At 47.9% G+C, this 14,268-nt stretch overlaps 1 protein-coding gene across 2 annotated transcripts; it reads right to left on the minus strand.

Moving 5' to 3' along the window:
- Positions 1–467: 467 nt before the first annotated feature.
- Pigs (phosphatidylinositol glycan anchor biosynthesis class S) lies at positions 468–13,171 on the minus strand. 2 transcript variants are annotated; one of them, XM_034506016.2, is made up of 12 exons: positions 13,082–13,171; positions 12,718–12,857; positions 12,503–12,614; positions 10,444–10,533; positions 9,679–9,770; positions 7,192–7,399; positions 6,226–6,368; positions 5,486–5,600; positions 3,747–3,892; positions 3,122–3,222; positions 1,830–2,040; positions 468–1,514 (listed from the first exon to the last, which is right to left on the minus strand). In XM_034506016.2, exons 1-12 carry the CDS (start codon positions 13,113–13,115, stop codon positions 1,239–1,241), a joined length of 1,668 nt encoding a protein of 555 aa, XP_034361907.1. In that variant the 5' UTR covers positions 13,116–13,171; the 3' UTR covers positions 468–1,238. The 2 variants fall into 2 exon arrangements, with proteins under 2 accessions (XP_034361907.1, XP_076792335.1); XM_076936220.1 differs by having other exon boundaries at positions 10,435–10,533.
- Positions 13,172–14,268: the final 1,097 nt, after the last annotated feature.

Genomic DNA, 14,268 nt, shown 5'->3' on the forward strand with positions numbered 1-14,268 from the left:
TCAACCTCCCACACCCACCCAGTTCTAAAGTACTTCCTCTCAATTTCCAGCTAACCAGCCTGGTTTTTTTGTAATACACTAAGTGAAATTACTTGCTTGTTCCCTGACCCTTCCTTCTCAAAGGTCAGCTCTGTGAGAGCAGAGACACTCTACACTCCTCATAACGCCCCAGCACTGGCACGCTGCTCCTTGCAGCCAGTACCCAGTACTTTCCTTTGTTGAATTGACAAGTTACTATGCCACGGCTGTCACTGGCTCCAGCTACTCACCCTCTAGAACTCCTGCTAAAAAGCTGCTTCAAGCACCCTACAACACGCAGACACCACAGCCCAGGTGTCAGCCCTCCCCAGGCTGCTCAGGACAATGAGGCAGGAAGCACACAGCCAGATGGGACATGAAAGACCTGTGAGCTCTAGCAGATCGGTCTGCGTCTCACACAGGAACGAGTTATGTTCATACACATCAACTCATAGTCAACCAATGTTTATTAACAGCCTAATGTATATTTTTAAAGAGCCCAATATACAGATCACTCATACACACTTATCACACTTAATCCAACCCCGTTCTGAGGGCGGGCGATGTCATCAGTGCTTTCCCACAGATGAAAACCTGAGGCTGGGTGAGGAGCGGCTTATCTAACGCTCCCCAGTCTGTAGGTGCAGAAGCCAGAGTGTGGTTCAGGCTGCTGGGTTCCAAGTCAGAAATGGTTTCTCCTGTTCCACACTACCTCTCTGAAGGGTAGAGGGGAGCCTTAGCCACCAGGCAGAAGAGCTGGTCCTAAGCCACTGTCTCCAAGACCAAGGCTGTCCCCAGTGGGTGACACCAGTCAGGAAGCTGAGGAAGGAGGGAGATGGTCTCAGAAGTGGAGAGGATGGGGCTACAATTCAACCCAAGGATTCCCCTAAATTCACCTCTCAGTGCACACATATGCTGTGCTGACAGGCTGGAAGGACAAGGTACCCCTGTCCAGAGGTAGGCAGGCAAAGGCTTTAAGTTCGAGCCAGATATGGAGATCCAGAAGAGTGCCTTCTGAAGCTTCTAGGCATGGAGGAGCAGAGCTAGAGGACTAGGAAAGGAAGCAAGATGAGCCTATGGGGAGAACCATCTGTGGAGAGCCCATGGGCGAGAGTGAAGACAAGTCATCAGCAGCAGGCCTCAGGCCTCGCCTTGGCCTCTCAGCCCAACACCTCCCATTGTGGCTGGAGAGTAGGGCTCCCTCTGACATGCTGCCCATATCAGTCTATCTTCTCAGGCTTTTTCCAGGACTTGTGAGTTTCCAGAAAGATCTTGCCCAGGGACAGGAGGATGGGCACAGCCATAGGCAGGAAGAGGGGGATGTAGATGGCAAACTTCTGGTCATCGGGGAAATACAAGAGGTGGAGGAGTGAGGGATCAAAAAAGGCGCGCTCAGAGGAGGTCACAGCTTCCTGGCTGGCAGCAAAGGCGGATGACAGGTGCCCAAGGGCTAACGCCTCTGCCGCCTTCTGGACTGCAGCCACGGCCCTATATACCTAGGAGGGTGAGGGATGGGGGTTAGCAACATGTCCTAGGTATGGGGCAGGGGAAGGGTCCTGGCCTTTCAGTACCCTCTGTCTCCCAGGGAAGTTTCCTGGAGTCCACCCAAAGTATGTGGAAGTTAGTTTAAAAACAAAACAAAACAAAACACTGCTGTTGTTTATTTTCTGAGGGTCAGCTTGAAACTTTCATTTGTCCCCACCTAGACTCCCAGTAGTGCACTGGCATGGCTTCCAGAGGAAGCCTGAGGTATTTGTTTAAGGATGACATGCTCCCAAGCACCCTGGCCCATCCCTTCCTGGCCCATTTACCTCAGAAGCCACATCGTCCTTGATGACAATGTTGCTGATCTTGCCCAGAAGCTGGGCCAGGGAGGTGAGGGTGGTGGTGGCTGTGGCCAGGTTCTCCACTGAGCGAGCCCAGAGCAATCGGTCCAGCTCCCAGGTCATGAGTCCTTCACTCTTTGGTCCCGAGAGCAGGCATTTTGGAGGCACCTGGGGCTGAGCAATCCCAAAGAGCAGCCTGTGGGAATGGCACAGGAAGACCAAGTTGCTATAAACAGGTGTGCCAACTCTAAGACCCAGTCACTTTCTGTTTTACTGAGAACCACGGGATGGGGGTGGGAGGGGGTGGGGGTGGGAGGGGGAGAGATTGAACAACACCAGCAAACGACCCAGATCTCCAAACCCCGCCTTCATCAAGTCTTTCCCATTTCCACACTAGAGTTCCAAGATCTTCTCTGAAAAAGGAGCTGTAGTGGAAGTGTTTCTGGGAGCCCCAACTTAGTTTAGTCCCCTCTGCACCCTTTCTTTGAGCAAATGGACTCCATGGAACAGGCATGATGGCCCCTTTTGACAACGTGTGTGTGCCTGAAGGTACTGCTAATCATCAGAATACACCCCTACTTAGCCCAGACACTTCCGTAGCATCTTCAACACAAGAGTGTCGGTGACCACCCTCAATTCAGGGATCAGCACAAAATAAGTAGTGTTTCTTTTAAAGCTGGAAGGATGGCTCGGTGGCTGTGAGCCACCAGTTCTTCCAGAGGAGTTGGCTTCCCAGCATCCACTGGTGGCTCACAACTGTCTGTAACTCTAGTTCCAGACGATCAAAGCCTCTTCTAGTCTCTGCAGGCACCAGGCATACATGCAGGCAAACCATCCATACACATGAAGTAAAAAATAAAATAAAAAATTTAAAAATAAAAAAACAAGGTCTGGTAAGACAGTGTATGCTTTAATTCTAGCACTTGCGAGGCAGAGTCAGGCAGATCTCTTTGAGTTTGGGGCCAGTCTGGTTCTACATAGCAAGTTCTAGGCCAACCAGGGCTATACAAAAAGAAAATGAAAATAACAGAACTATCGCTGTCGGCACACCTGGAAAGGGGCTCCTACTTCTCCGAAGGCAAGTTTTGCAGCTGCTCATCCTCCTTGGGAGAGGACCACTTAGAAACCTTTCTTGGTCTCACTGGGGATCCAGGCACGGCCACAGTGCTCCACCAGGTGAGAGTTCGTTTTGCCCCCCCCCCCCCGGCCCCCATACTCAAAGACTCTGGCCACACTGTCTGTAGCCACAGCCCCAAGGGGATCACGCAGGAGTTTACCTCAGCTGAGCCAGGAACACCTCCATCACCCGCACCATGTCCACCTCAACTCTCACTGGCAGCTCCGAAGCGTTATAGATTTTCGGATCAACATTGTATACCTGAAAATGGGGAATGAGGCTACTTTGGTACCACATGGAACCATGCCCATCTCTGCTTAGGACCGAGGCCACGAAAGAAGAGGCAGATAAGGCTTCTGGTATTAATCCCAGGGGCATAGGAAACTTTTTTTTTTCTCTTTTGAGTACCCAGCTACTTAAGTACTAAAGAAGCTTTGCGTGCATTATTCTAACTGCTCCTCAAATGTCCTATGACATTCCAAACAGTCATCCCACTTTGGAATTCCTATCCATGGCCCAGAGTGTAAAAGTATGGAGGATTCCTCCAGGGAAGCTAAGAGCTAAGATGGATTGATGCAAACTGGTAAGTCCAAAGGGTCACAGTACAAAAAGCATTGACAAAAGTGAGAAACAGCTGGGCTGGCAGAGGCAGCCAGCACAGCCCTGTCACCTCCCTGGTGTGTGCTCCTTCCCACAGGGGCTCAGATGCCCCCAGCCCCAATAATCTTACAGGATTTTTCTTGAAATAAATATGGACTCTAAGGCCTGCAAAGGGTGACTATTACCATAATGCCACCCCAGCGGGGACTGTGGAAAGCATTGGTGGCCACTGGAGCGCCATCCTTGTCCTGAATGTACAGGGGGGAGTGAGCGAGCTCCGGCACATAGAGTAGAAAGTTGAGCACAGGGTACAGGGAGGCAGCACTGGACCCTGTGATACAAAGAGAGAGTTAGAACACCAAACCAAGTGATTCCTTCATCACAATCCAAGCTCAGCCTCTCCCTGGCTGGCAGGACTCAGTACAGTTCTTGGCTACACTCCTGCTAGGCTCCTTCCCTCCAGAAGACAGATTATAATCCTAGCTTCTAAGTTCCCCTAATTCAATGAGCACAGCTGTCCATTCAAGCTCTGCCCTCTGGGCTGGTGAGATGGCTCAGTGGGTAAAGGTGCTTGCCACCAAGCCTGATGACTGCATCTGATCCCCATGATCTACATAATGGAAAGAGAAGATGGACTCTCACAGGTGGTACACTGACCTCCATGTGCATAGCACAGCAGGCCTCGCAATACCCACTAGATGAATAAATGAATGAAGGAATAAACAAATGAATAAATAAATAAATGTTAAAAGAAAAATCTAGGAGTTGCAAAGATGTGTCAGCAGTTAAGAGCACCGGCTGCTCTTCCAGAAGACCCAGGTTCAATTCCCAGCACCCACATAGTAGCTCAAAACTGTCTATAACCCCAGTTCCAGGGCATCCTACACCTTCACACAGATATACATGCAGGCAAAACATCAATGCACATGAAATAAAAATAAATACATTATTTTAAAAAAAGAAAAGAGCTAGGCAGTAGTGGCACACACCTTTAATCCCAGCACTTGGGGGGCAGAGGCAGGCGGATTTCTGAGTTCAAAGCCAGCCTGGTCTACAGAGTGAGTTCCAGGACAGCCAGGGCTACACAGAGAAACCCTGTCTCAGAAAAAAATAAAAAAAGAAGAAAGAAAAAAGAAAACTCAAGCAGGAGAAATGGCTCAATGGTTATGAACACTGACTGCTCTTCCAGAGGTCCTGAGTTCAAATCCCAGCAACCACATGGTACCTCACAACCATCTGTAATGGGATCTGATGCCCTCTTCTGGTGTGTCTGAAGATAGCAACAATATACTCATATGTATAAAATAAATAAGTAAATCTTTTTTAAAAAGAAAGAAAGAAATTCTAAGAAAAGGAAAATCAAATTCTGCTTTCAAGGCTGGAGCTGTAGTTCAGGGATACGTGCCTGATGTGCACAAGACCCTGAGTTTAATCCCCAGTACCAGGGAAGAAAAACTAGTGGGGTTTTTCTGTTTTGTTTTGTTTTTAAGTTAGGTGTGGTGGCACGTGTCTATAATCTCAGAACTGGGGAGGTAGCACAGGAGGATCAGGAGTTCAAAGCCATCCTTGGCTACACAGTAAAGCTTGAAGCTAGCCTAGGATACATGAGATCCTGTCCCAAAAAAGAAACAAAACAAAATAAAACTTCTACCTTTCTGAGATACATGAGACTCTGCCTCAAACCAAAGGAAAAGAAGAGAGTGGGAGGTGGAAGAGCAAGGGAGGGACAGAAGGGAGGGGGGCAGGGAGGGAGGAAGGGAAAGAAGGAAGGAGAAAGGGGAAGGGAAGGAGGGAGGGAAGGAAGGGGGGGGGAGGGAGCGAGTCTGACTAAACCTTCCTAGTCATATCCAAACCAGAAACCATCAAAGCACATAGCCACCTCCAACCCCACTCTGGCTGACAGAAGGCCTGCTCAGGAACTCACCCAGCCGGGACTCCACTGGGTTGATAACGTGGGGGAGGCTGTGCATAGCCAGGGAGTAGCTGGATGAGGCTGGGTCAAAGCGGGGGTTCACTCCCAACATGGCATAGTAAAGGGTCTGTGGAGCAGAGAGGGAAGAGGCCATTCCATACACAGATTGAGAGTCTCCCTTCTCTAAAAGTGGAGGTACTGCGTGAAGACAGACTCAGGACAGGACAAAGCGGAGACTCAGGCAAAGTACATGTATCAAAGAAAGTAACAGATTCAGAGTAAAGCTAATATTAAATACATACTTAGAAGAACCACATTATTTTGCCAGGTTTCCAGACAGCCAAAGACAGGAAAAAAGATTGTGTCCAAAAGACCCAATCAAGTCTACTTTTCAGAGACAACCACTGCCACTAGCAGGGCCTGATCAAAAGTCTCCGACGCTTTCCCCACAAGGATAGGACTCTGAAAGCTAGCAGGGTTCCTTACGGCTTTATTGTGTTATAGTGTTCACACATTTCAGAAGGAAGGACACCGGAACCTGCCCTCAAGGGATAGATGGACTGACAGACATAAACAGGTGCACACAGTGCTTCCTACAAGCTACACACCCTATACCTGCTCACACGACACTGCCCTACACACAACTACACAAGCAAACCATCACGCTCTGAGAGAAGGAGAGCAGATGTCCATATAAACACTAAATATGCATAGACTTTGAAAAAGACTCCATAACTCACTCCTGGTCTTACCTGAGAGTCCACAGAGAAATTTCCCGCAGCACTGAGGCGATTCAGGAAAGGCTGTACATAGCGCTGGACAGCCCCCTCAATGTCCCAGTGGACATCATGGGACTTAGGGTCTGGGTTGAGTAAACTGAAAGTGATTTCATAGCCTATAGGAAGAGAAGTCATGGAATTCAGAAGAACATCAAGGAAAGGGGCAGCCTATACCCCATGTTATCTGGATGGGATAGGGATATCACTGAGGAACCAAAGAGAGGACAGACGTGAGGTAAGAAACACTGCTGAGTGCCTTAAGGAAAAAAATGGAGTCAGGCAGTGCTGGCACACACCCCTGATCCCAGCATGAGGGAGGCAGAGGCAGGCAGATCTGAGTTAGAGGCCAGCTGGTCTATGAAGTGAGTTCTGGGACAGCCAGGGCTACACAGAGAAATCCTGCCTTAAAAAAAGAAAAAAGAAACAAAGAAACAAAGAGAAAGAAAAAAAAAAAAAAAATGGAGAAGCCAAGCAGAGTGGCTCCTGTTTTTAATCATTGCACTCCAGAAACAGGCAGGAGGATCTGTGAGTTCAAGGCAGCCTGGTCTACATAGAGTTCTGGGACAGTCAGGGCCACACAGAGAAACCCTGTCAAAAAAAAAAAAAAAAAAAAAGGAAGAAGAAAGGAAAAAATGGAGAAGAGATAGTTCAGAGCTTTAACGTATTTGTTGCTCTTGCAGAAGGCCCTGATGGTGGCTCATAACCATCTTAACTCCAGTTCCAGGGAATCTGACACCCTCTTCTGACCTCCAAGCATGCATCCTGCACACATACACACATGCAGACAACACATTCATTCACATAAAATAAATAAATCTAAAAAAAAAAAAAAATTTTGAAAATGGAGACTGAAGAAAGAAGTGAGCAGCTTTCATGGATTTCCCTGGTGTTCCCCCTGACTCTTCTTCTCCCATTCTAAAACAAAGCCCAAAGCCCTACCTAAGCTGGACTTGAGTGGCCGCCTCTTATCAGAGCTCCACTTGTCCTCGGGGAGGTGGTCGGCCAAAGCAGCAGCAAGCACATCCTCTGTCAAAGACATGGCCTGGGCTACTTGGATTATTCGACGGCCGATGATGTTGAAGGCTTCCCGGTGGATCATCCCCCGGACAACTGCCATCCTCTCAGGCCCAATGTAGCTCATTATGTCCTGTGCACAGTACAGAGGGATGGAATACCATGGCTCAGTGAAGAAAGCACAAAGGCACCTCTCCCCCCGCCCCCCCTCTTTCTCTTTCTCTCTCTCTCTCTCTCTCTCTCTCTCTCTCTCTCTCTCTCTCTCTCTTTCCTTTGAGATAGCCTCTTGATATAACCCAGGCTAAGATTTGAGACTATCCTGCCTCAGCTTTCCAAATGATGCAATTATAAGCAAACACCATTACATAAGCCCAGCTCTGGCTCCTGTCTTAAGGAACTTGGCTTACTGCCATCAGCTAAAAGGTTGCACCACTCTCTAGACTTATAGTGAGCCTTTTTTTTTTCTTCCTGTTTTTCATTTTTTCCCCCAAAAATAAGGGTTTTTTCTGTGTAGCTCTAGCTGCCCTGGAACTCATTCTGTAGACCAGGCCTGGAACTCAAGAGATCCACCTGCCTCTGCCTCCTGAGTGCTGGGATTAAAGGCGTGCACCACCACTGCCCATTTATGCTTTTCTTTCTTTCTTTCTTTCTTTCTTTCTTTCTTTCTTTCTTTCTTTCTTTCTTTCTTTCTATCTATCTATCTATCTATCTATCTATCTCTCTGCTTCTCTCTCTTGTTATTTGGTTAGTTTTGCTGTGTTTTTAAAGACTATCTATCTATCTATCTATCTATCTATCTATCTATCTATCTATCTATATCTCTGCTTCTCTCTCTTGTTATTTGGTTAGTTTTGCTGTGTTTTTAAAGACACAGTTTGGACCGGAGAGACAACGTAGCTGTTCAGGGCACTGGCTGTTCTTCCAAAGGACCCAGACTCCATTCCTAGCACATACATGGTTAGCTCATAACTGTCTGTCACCAGTTCCAGGTGATCTGATGCCACCATCTGCAGACATGCAGGCAAAACAAAATGAAATGTAAGAAACAAATAAAGACTTATTTCATCTAAAATAAGATGCACAAAATAGTATGCATGAGTATTTGCATACATATGGGTATGTGCACCATGTTAATGCTTGGTGCTCAGAGGGGCCTGAAAAAGGCACTGGATCCCCTGGAATTAGTTAGAGACTACCGTGAGCCCCATGTGGGGGCTGGGAACTGAACCGGGGTGGATTCTTTGCAAGAATAGCAAGGGTTCTTAATGAGTCATTTCTCCAGCTCCTTTTTTGGCGTTTATTTATTTATTTATTTGAAAAAAGGTCTCATGTAACCCAGGTTGGCTTTGAGCTATGCAGCTGAGACTAAACTGGAATTCCTGATCCGCTTGCCTCCACCCCCTACCCCAGTTACAGGCATGTGCCACAATGTCTGCTTTCTTCATGGCACTTTCTTCATTAATTTGGTATTCCTGAACACTGAGCTTGTATGAGCATTCTCATATATTCCCATTCCTTTCTCCTTCACAGTAGATCCAAGTGCAGGCAACATTTAAATCTTCAGGATTTCGTAAAATGCTGAATTAGAAACCAAGAGATGACACACCAAGCAAGAAAGGCATATTCAACAAATCCAGGTAAAGTCTCTGAAAAGGCCCAGGGCCAGAAGCAAGCATGCACACAGCACTACACTTTAGGCCCACCAAGGTCCACCAGCTACAGGACAGACAGTAGACTTGATTATACAGTGAAATACAGAATCAGCTACGCACATCACCACATACGGTTCTCTAAAATTCTGAACAAAATCAAAGTAGCAGAACAAAGAGTGGTATCATACATGGATGTTTGGTGGTCCACACTTTCAATCCTAGAACTCGGGAGGCAGAGGCAGGTAGAATTTTGTAAGTTCAGGTCAGCCTGGTCTACATAACAAGTTCCAAGATAGCCAGAGCTACATCATAGAAAAACCCTGTCTCAAAAAAACAGCGAGGGGAAGGTTGGACTGAAGATGTCACTCAGTTGGCAGAGTGCTTGCTTATCCTACGGGAAGCAAGGATTCAAACCCTGGCGCTGCATAAAATAGGCACGGTGTTGTATGCCTGTAATTCTAGCACTTGGGAGGTATCCTGGTAGAGGAGAATGGGAAATTCAAGGCCATTCTTGGTACAAATTGAGGGCAGCTCTCAATTTGTTATATGAGACTCAACAGTCACTTTGACCACACACTGGTCTTGGGATTAGAAACACCCAAATCATTATAAGTGAATAAACCCCTCTGGTAGGTTTACTGTAAAATGTGGAACTTTCTGTAGCAGGTGGGAGTTATAGGCAGCACTCCTATAAGAAGGTGGCTTGGGAGAGGATGAGCTGACAGAAAAGGCAAGTCACCAGTGGCTCTGCTCACCGTACCTGGGGAAGAAGGGAGGAGTGGTCCGAGATCACGTACACAGTCAGAGAGCCCTCTGCTTGCTTCTCTGGCTCAGCTAACATGGCTTCGGCCTCTGGGGACAGCAGTAGTGATAGACCAGAAGAAACGTTAGTCCAGCTTTCCCAGGGTGCTCATGCCAATCCCCCCTCACACCTAGCAAATGCGGTAGCCAGGCTTGAGCAAGCTGGGCCACCTCTCTGAGCGCAGGAAGACCCGGCTGAACCCCAAGGCATCTCCCTTTCAGCCTTCTCAGAGGAGCTTCAGTGGTTAAGACACAGCATAGGAGTCACACTTAGTGTCCCAGTTAGGGCTCCACTACTGCTGTGATGATACGTCATGACCAAAGCAATCTGGGGAGAGAAGGACTTATTTCAGCTTACACTTCCAGGTCCATCTCTGAGGGAAGTCAGGGCAGAAGCTCAAGCAGGGCAGGAACCTGGAGACAGGAACTGATGCAGAGGGCCATGAAGGGGCACCACTCACTGGCTTGTTGCTCATGGCTTGCCCAGAACGCTTTCTTATAGAACCCAGGATCATCATCCCAATGACAGCACCACCCACAATGAGCTGAGCTCTCCCCCGTGGACCACTAATAAGAAAAATCCTTACAACTGGATATTAAGGAGGCATTTTCTCGATTGAATTTTCCTCCTTTCAGACAACTCTAGCTTGTGCCCAGTTGACGTAAAACTAACCAGCACAGGAGACTGGAAGGAAAAAGAGGCATCTCATCAAACCTGTCATACCATGCACACTGCCCAGTGACAGTGCCTCCTCCTCGTGCTCCAAAGCTCTCCGGTAGGCCTTCTGGAATCGACACTTGATTTTCATTTTGTCTGGAAGGGAGAACACATGAAAGGCATGAGACCTGATGGGCCCACCCAGCCAAGCACCTCCAGCACCAAGGACAGCAGGATAGCTCTTCAGAGAAAGAGCATGTACCAGAAAGTGACAACAGCTACTCCAATCATTTCTGCTAAGATGACAGTAGATACATGACATTTACCTTTGGCCCCAGCTCTTGCCTCTGCCTGTGAGCTCACTGGTCCTTCTGCCAGAAATCCCCAAACCAGGGGAGTTCATTTCAATGTACATTATACTGCTTGGGGAGAGGAGAAAAACCATATGGTCGGTCATTCCAACTGCTGCCCCCAAGTAACCAGTCAGTGAACACTGAGAAAAGCAGAGCACCAAGTACAATTCAGTAAGTTAGCAATAAAACAAGGTTGCCTGCTGTCTCCTCTACTGGTCAGGGTCCTTAACATTGACCAATGTAGTAAGCAAGGAAAACGGAACCTAAAAAATTCAGAAGTGGGCTGCAGAGACGATTTGGTGGATTAAGAGTGTGTTGCACAAACACAAAGATATGAGCTCACGCCCCCAGTCTCCACATAAAAGCCACATGTGGGGCACAGGGCTGCAAACTCGGTGCTGGAGAGTAGAGACAGGGTGACTCCCTAGGCAGCCAACCTGGCTGACTGGGGCCACACAGAGAGATACGATCTCCAGAAACAAGCAAACAAAAATAAAGTGAATAAAAGAAAGAAATACAATTACAAAACTTTTGCAAAAGCATTAGATATGGATATGCTGCAGAATGCCTGGAGATTTAAGGGATTCTAAGATAATTCACGGCTACTGAGCAACCCTGCCTTAAAAAGTAAGATAGAGGGCTGGAGAGAAGACTCAGCGGCTAAGAGCACCATCTGTTCTTCCAGAGGTCCTGAGTTCAATTCCCAGCAACCACATGGTGGCTCACAACCATCTGTAATGGGATCCAGTGCCCTCTCTTCCTCTCTCTCTCTCTCTCTCTTTTTTTTTTTTTTTTTTTTTTTTTTTTTTTTTTTGAGACAGAGTTTCTCTGTGTAGCCCTAACTGTCCTGGAACTCACTCTGTAGACCAGGCTAGCCTTGAACTCAGAAATCCACCTGCCTGTGCCTCATCCAATGCCCTCTTAAAGTGTGCGCCTAAAGACAGTGACAGTGTACTCATATACATAAATATTTTTTTCTTTCCTTTCTGCAGGTGAGAATGAAGTCCAGGCTCTCCTGTGACTCTGCCACTAGACCAAACCTCCAGTCTTACGGTATTTTGCCTGTTTCTTTCTCTCTGATGTGACTATAAACATCTTAAAAACATTACTAATTTATTATTCACCCTCAAGTTCTTGGTACCTAACAAAGTGGCTAACAATAAAGTGGGGGGAGGGGAAGAAAAAAAATAAAGTGTGTGATATCAAAATGACTAAGGTCTGGATATACAGCCAGTGTAATCTCAAACTCCTGTTTCCTTTCAGGTACATCCTGCTTTCCCTATACACTGATGGGTATCAACTGCTAAGGATAAGGTAGCATAATTTACCTTATGAATTAAATCACCGTCATAACGACAGACACTGTACTTAAGGCTAACACACCCCTCCAAATAAACACACTGTTCATTCCAAAGGAGATCTTTTTCCTTGGGATTTGGGGGACACAGGGGATGGCTCAGTGAGTAAATGCATTTGCTACCAAGACTGATGATCTGAGTTGGATCCCCAAGACCAGGACCCATACGGTGGGAGGAGAATGACTCCCGCAAGTGATCCTCTGACCTCCACAGCGCGCGCGCGCGCGCGCGCGCACACACACACACACACACACACACACACACACACACACACTAAATAAATGTAATAAAACATTTTAAACATTTTAAAGTAAGTTATGAGACGCCCACGCTCCTCCTTATGCAATCCAACTCTGGGTTTTGGGTCTGGTTCAGATGGAAAAAGCAGTTTTGACACCTCTCAAGGGAACTTACATTTCAGAGGGATCTCTCGCTCATGCACAACGGTGAAGGGTAGTTTCTCCTGGTCGTCCAGGGGAATAGAGTCCCGAGTAAACACAACTGTGACTGGCACCATAAGCCGGAGCTGCGCAAGGGATGAGGGGCATCGGGGCCTTTAGCAATGTCTGCACCTTACAGGTGGGCTGTCCCCTGGTCCCCCAGCTCCGGTCCTCCCCAGCCAGTCTCACCTGCAGAGCATTCAGCCCACTGATCTCTGAGTAAGGCAATGGAGCCCGGTAGGTCTCCGTCGTCTTCCACCAGAGCGGCAGTCCCAGAAGGATGGCCACCGCGGCGAAGAAAAGCGCGGCACGCTTGCCTCGGACCACCTCTGAGGGCACAGAGGGTCGAATAAAGCGCGGGAACCAGGGTGCGATGCCCGCCACACCGAGATCGCGAAGGAGTACAGGCGGCCGGGAACCCCGAGCAAGCCGCTCCCGCATGGCGGGCCCCTACGTCCAGGCTGAAGGGAGCTGTCAGGCTTTTCGCGCCCCACCCACACATTTCCACCCGCGAGACCTCCCCGCTGCGCCCTCCACCCGAAATCTACCGCACCTAGGTCCGTAGCCGCGGCTCCCGCGGCCGCCATGCTCCCTTCCGGCTGCCCCGGTCACCGATGGGGCGGGGCTTCATGAGCTTTCTCCAATCGGAAACTCCACAATGAGGGGGCGGGACGACGGCGCGGGACCTCTGCCAATCGCGAGCGACACTGCTGACGCACCCGAGTTCACAGGCGGAGCCTGTGAGGGAGTATCCGCCCGGCTATACATTCAATCTGACCCTGGTTTTCCCGAAGCGCTCTACAACGCCGGTTTAGAGAGAAGGCAATACTCCTATATAGCCCAGACTGGCCTCGGACTCTGGGAGAACCCCCTGCCTCAGGCTCTCCAGTGCAGGGGATTACAGGCACGTACCATCACGCTCAGCGGAAGGGGAATATTTACGTATATGAAGCCGAGCTTATCAAGAGCCTGACTCCTGAAAAGGCTTCTTACTGTCACCTCTAACACAGGTCTTCTCTTCAGAACACCAGCTCTTCAAAGCTTAAAGACAGAACTGATAAAACGGTGACTTTTTAGCATGATTGGCTACTATGTGATTAATTTTTAGTTAGTGTTGAGATAGATCTTCCTATATGATCCAGAGGGTTAAAGTGATCCTGTTCCTAATGTCTAATGCTTCAGCCTCCCAAGTAGCCAAGACTATAGACACAGGTCACTACATTCAGCTTCTAGGATTTAAAAATCGGTTCCAATTTGAGCGATTTAGGATGCTTCATTGAAAATCCCTGAACACAGACTCTGTATAGTAATGCCTCCGGTTAAAATCCTAACTGAATAGCCTCTCAGCCTCTCTTTGAGTCTATTTCCTCCTATGAAAAGGACAACGGGGGCTGGTGAGATGGCTCAGTGGTTAAGAGCACTGACTGCTCATGAGTTCAAATCCCAGCAACCACATGGTGGCTCACAACCATCTATAATGAGATCTGATGCCCTCATATGGGTGTCTGAAGACAGCTACAGTGTACTTACATAAAATAAATAAATAAATTCTTAAAAAAAAAAAAGAAAAGGACAATGGTACGGTACCTATTTTACAGAACTGTATTAATGCATATAATAGTGGTTAGCGGAACAGTGCCTGGCAGAAGCATACAGAAATTCCTGAGTTAGATGCTTTGGTTATAAGGTCAGGCCACACAGAGCAGAGTATCAATGATTTTTCCAGTTCACACCAGTCTA

The sequence above is a fragment of the Arvicanthis niloticus genome, chromosome 6 (genome assembly GCF_011762505.2).
Source record: "Arvicanthis niloticus isolate mArvNil1 chromosome 6, mArvNil1.pat.X, whole genome shotgun sequence".
Taxonomy (NCBI): Eukaryota; Metazoa; Chordata; class Mammalia; order Rodentia; family Muridae; genus Arvicanthis; species Arvicanthis niloticus.

Excerpts from the sequence above, each read along its gene's own strand:
- Pigs (XM_076936220.1), bottom strand. The coding sequence starts at position 13,115 with ATGGCGGCCGCGGGAGCCGCGGCTACGGACCTAG. Across the intron at positions 12,615-12,717 it reads GTGGGCTGAATGCTCTGCAG|CTCCGGCTTATGGTGCCAGT; the intron begins GTGAGACTGGCT and ends TCCCTTGCGCAG. Across the intron at positions 2,041-3,121 it reads GTGTTCCTGGCTCAGCTGAG|GCTGCTCTTTGGGATTGCTC; the intron begins GTAAACTCCTGC and ends CCATTCCCACAG.